This window comes from Vombatus ursinus, unplaced genomic scaffold (assembly GCF_900497805.2).
Source record: "Vombatus ursinus unplaced genomic scaffold, bare-nosed wombat genome assembly UNPS02009918.1, whole genome shotgun sequence".
NCBI classification, from domain to species: Eukaryota; Metazoa; Chordata; class Mammalia; order Diprotodontia; family Vombatidae; genus Vombatus; species Vombatus ursinus.
In genome coordinates, this window is record NW_020949696.1 from 225,493 (window position 1) to 229,688 (window position 4,196).

The 4,196-nt window shown below is 47.6% G+C and overlaps 1 protein-coding gene across 1 annotated transcript in view; it reads left to right on the forward strand.

Annotated features, from left to right (window-relative positions):
- Positions 1-3,767, forward strand: part of GNA15 (G protein subunit alpha 15) — a 21,720-nt gene extending 17,953 nt beyond the window's left edge. Inside the window, exons 6-7 of the mRNA XM_027853220.1 lie at positions 2,221-2,374; positions 3,191-3,767. Of these exons, the coding sequence (XP_027709021.1) occupies positions 2,221-2,374; positions 3,191-3,417 (381 nt within the window). The 3' untranslated portion in view covers positions 3,418-3,767. The remainder of the gene's footprint in view (positions 1-2,220; positions 2,375-3,190) is intronic.
- The last annotated feature ends 429 nt before the right edge of the window (positions 3,768-4,196 follow it).

A 4,196-nucleotide genomic window follows, 5' to 3' on the forward strand; every position in this document is an offset into this window, starting at 1 on the left:
TTTCTTTCTTTCTTTCTTTCTTTCTTTCTTTCTTTCTTTCTTTCTTTCTTTCTTTCTTTCTTTCTTTCTCTCTCTTTCTTTCTCTTTCTTTTCTCCCTCCTTCTCTCCCTCCCTTCCTTGTACTCTCCCTCCCTTCCTGTCTTCCTTCCTTCAGTCTCTCTCTGTCTTTCTTTCTCTCCCTCAATGAGAAAGCACCAGATGAGTAGGCCTAGATGAATGTGATTATATTATCTTTCCACCAACCTCCCCCCTCTTCAAAACCTGCCCGTTTTTGTTGAAGTCACCACCATTCTTCCAGTCTCCCAGGTTGGTGACCTCGGAGTCATTTTCCCCTCCTTGGATTCCTTTGCCCTGCATATCCAATCAGTTGACAGATCTTGCCCTTTCTGTCTCTCGGTGCGTCTCTCCTCTCTCCCCTTCTCTCTCTACTCTACCTTGGTCCGGGCCTCCGCACCTTCTGCCTGGGCCATTACAGCGGCTTCCCGATTGCTCTCCCTACCTTAAGTCTCTCCCCTCTCCAATTCACACTCTATCCAGCTGCCAAAGAGTAGATATGATCAGGTCAGCCATCCCCCTTCTCTAGTGGCCTCTTACTGACTCTACTATCAAACATGATTTTATCTTATTTCACTGTCTGTGATTTTTATTTTTGGGTAAATTTTATAATGTTTGTGATTATTAATATATGTGTATAATTTATAAATAAATGAATATACACAGAATGAGGTGCATGCCCCAATTATTTTTGCTCAAATGATTCTGGAGACCACCACCGTACACCATAGTTTATACATTTGCACTGCTGTCTCCCTCTATAGCTTCACGATGGCATAGAGGGGACCCTGGCCTCCAGATGGCTTTGCCAGCAGGGCGCAAGGTCTGGCGGGTCTAATCTGGAAAGGCTTTAAGTATGAGTCTAGTATTGATCTCAGGTCCAGAGAGTCCAGAGATGGGCAGTGTCACTAAGTTCAGAGAAGCTTATGTCTGAATCCAGGTTGACTGGTGGTAAGAAATAGCTCTGGCAACTCTTCAAGATCATGTCCAAAGTCTCACAGGGGTCTACAAAGGACCCATGCTGGTGACTAGTGGGACTGGAGAGCCTGGAAGTATAGACGGATAATGCCGTGCACAGATGTAATCAGACACACACAATGCACAAATGTAGTCCCCCGTACTCTAAAACACATAAGTACTTACTCGTACAGGGACAGACACCCTTATCATGCAGCTACTCACAAATATTGTCCTCTGCTTTGGTCAGGATGTCAATTCCTTGAGGTCAGGGGCCATTTTTCATTTTGTCTTGCACATAGTAGGTACTTGAAAAAAGCTTAACTTCATCAGACTAGTCAGATCCAATCCATATTGGTCAAAGGGAAAGAAAGATATTGGCAAATTAGAGGATTATGGGGTAATAGGTATAGATATTATAGGGTAATAGGTATAGATATTATAGGGTAATAGGTATAGGTAGAGCTGGAAGAGATCTTAAAGGTCATTGAATCCAGTCCCCTCATCCTACGTATGAGGAAACTGAAGGCCGTGGAGGCCAAGTGACTTGCCCAAGGTCTCTCAGGCAGCAATCATCAGAGATAAGATTTAAGCGCAGGTTCTTTAACTGTGGCGCCAGATGCGTCCAAAGGAAGGTGACCAGGATGGGAAAGGTAATGGAGACCATTTCATTCCCGGTGATTGTGATTTGAAAGGAGCGGAGCTATTGTCTGGAGATGAGGGGGAAATCCAGTGCTGTCTTCAAGGATTGTCATGGGGAAGAGGAATTGCCATCAACTGGCTAATCTACAAGCATTGGTTAAGCATCTACTACGATCCAGGAGCTTCGCTAAGTTCTGGGGATACCAAAGACAAAGGTGAAAGTCTCTGCCCTCAGAGAGCTGATGTTCTGTTGAGAGAAACAACATGTACACATATATTTGTTGTTATTGAGTTCTTCCAGTCATGTCCGGCTGGATACGTCATAGAAGGACCCTTGATCTTGAGCTGGGAGAGACCTTAGAAGATATATAGTCCAATTCTTTCATTTTACAAAGGAGGAAACTGAGACCCAGAGAGGGTAAAGACTAGTCCAAGGTCCTATCAGTAGCAAATGACAGAGTTCAGATACTGGTTGGATTAGAAGGCCTCCTGAGAGTTTCTTTTTATATTTAATACTTTATTTAATATAATTAATATATTTATATTTAATAACCTTTCCCTCCCTAGAACCGGATGAAAGAGAGTCTGGCTCTGTTTGGCACCATCCTGGAGCTGCCCTGGTTTAAGAACACCTCTGTCATCCTTTTCCTTAACAAGACAGATATCCTGGAGGAGAAGATCCCCACCTCCCACCTGGCCACCTATTTCCCCGGCTTCCCCGGTGAGTGATTCCTGATCTCGGCTCTGAGGGATCCTGGGCTTCTCTCCAGGCGGCCCTGTTTGCCGTTCTGGACCACCGGAGGGAGATGCAGAGAGTTCCTTGCTATGTCATCCCCATCTTCACTTGGGGTATGGCCCAGCCTTATCTGCACTCAGTCCATGTTCTTTTCATAGAGTCTCAGAACTGGAAGGGACATTAGGGATAACCAAGTCTACCTCCTTCAGTTTACAGACAGATGGGGCATATGAGGCCTAGAGAAGGGAAACAGCATCCCTGAGGTATCACCAGTGGCTACAAGCAATGTCCCTAGACCCTGGTCTCCTGCCCATATACTAGGGTCCCTGGACCCCCTCCTCCTTCCTGCTCCCTCCCAGGACAGGACAGGACAGGTTCTTCCCTCTGGGCCTCGTCTTCCCTTTCTGTAAACTAGGAGGATTGGATTCAATCTCTTAATTACTTTTCAGCTCTAAAATCCTAGGATTTCCCTTACTCTCTTCTCTGTAGCTTCTCCTCCCAGGGCACCAGGGACGGGCTTGTGAAGGCAGCTCCCCACCTCCACCACAGAGCATACATCCTGTCCTCGTCCCAGCTAGACTCTCTGACTCTCTGGTTCCCAATTTGAGGAAACCAGACCCCAGACAGGAAGGGGGACTAACTGGCCAGACTCCAGCCCCAGCTGGGGAGCAGGGCTGGTTGGTCCCACTTCCTCTTTTTGTTCTTGTGGTGGCTTGAGCGTGGCTCATGGAGACCCCAAGACACTTCTCTGGCCACCATGTTTGGGTGTGTCTTTACTGTTTCTTTTGTCCCCCTCACCAGGCCCCAAGCAGGATGCAGAAGCAGCTAAGCAGTTCATCTTAGATATGTACACTGGGATATACACTGGTTCCGGGGATGTCAAAGGCTCGACAAGGAAGAACTCCCGCTCCAGGCGCCTTTTTAGCCACTACACCTGTGCCACTGACACCCACAACATCCGCAAGGTCTTCAAGGATGTCCGGGACTCTGTGCTTGCCCGTTACCTGGATGAGATCAACCTTCTCTGACGCCTGCCCCCTGGGAGGCCAGAGAGGAGGCCAGGCTCCCAAGCGCTGCACTTTAGAGGGCCCCGAGGGTGGGAAAAGCCTCCTTGTCTCTCCCTGGCTGCTCTTGGCCCTCCTGTTGGCCCCTTGCCTTGTGCTCCCTGAAGCAGGTTCTAAGCCAACTGGAATTTGCCACCTTGGGGTCCCTAGAAGGGAATGTGGGTGGCTGGGTTTAAATGACCTTAGAACATCAAGGCAGGCAAAGAGAAACCTTCATGAATAAATTGAAGAGACTCTTAGAACAGAAAATATCAGGGCCCTTAGAACACAGAATGCCAGAGTTGGGAAGGTCTTTAGAACATAGAATGTCAGAATTAGGAGGGCCTTTAGAACACAAAATGCCAGAGGTGGGAGGGTCCTTAGAACACAGAATGTCAGAACTAGGAGGGCCATCAGGACACAGGATGTCAGAGATGGGAGGTTCCTTAGAACACAGAATGTCAGAGCTGGGAGGGCCCTTAGAACACAGAATGTCAGAATTGGGAGGGTCCTTAGAACATAGAATGTCAGAACTAGGAAGGCCATCAGGACACAGGATGTCAGAGCTGGGAGGGTCTTTAGAATACAGAATGTCAGGGTTGGGAGGGCCCTTAGAACATAGAATGTCAGAACTAGGAAGACCATCAGGACACAGGATGTCAGAGCTGGGAGAGTCCTTAGAACACAGGATGTCAGAGCTGGGAAGGTCTTTAGAATACAGAATGTCAGAGTTGGGAGGGCCCTTAGAACATAGAATATCAGAA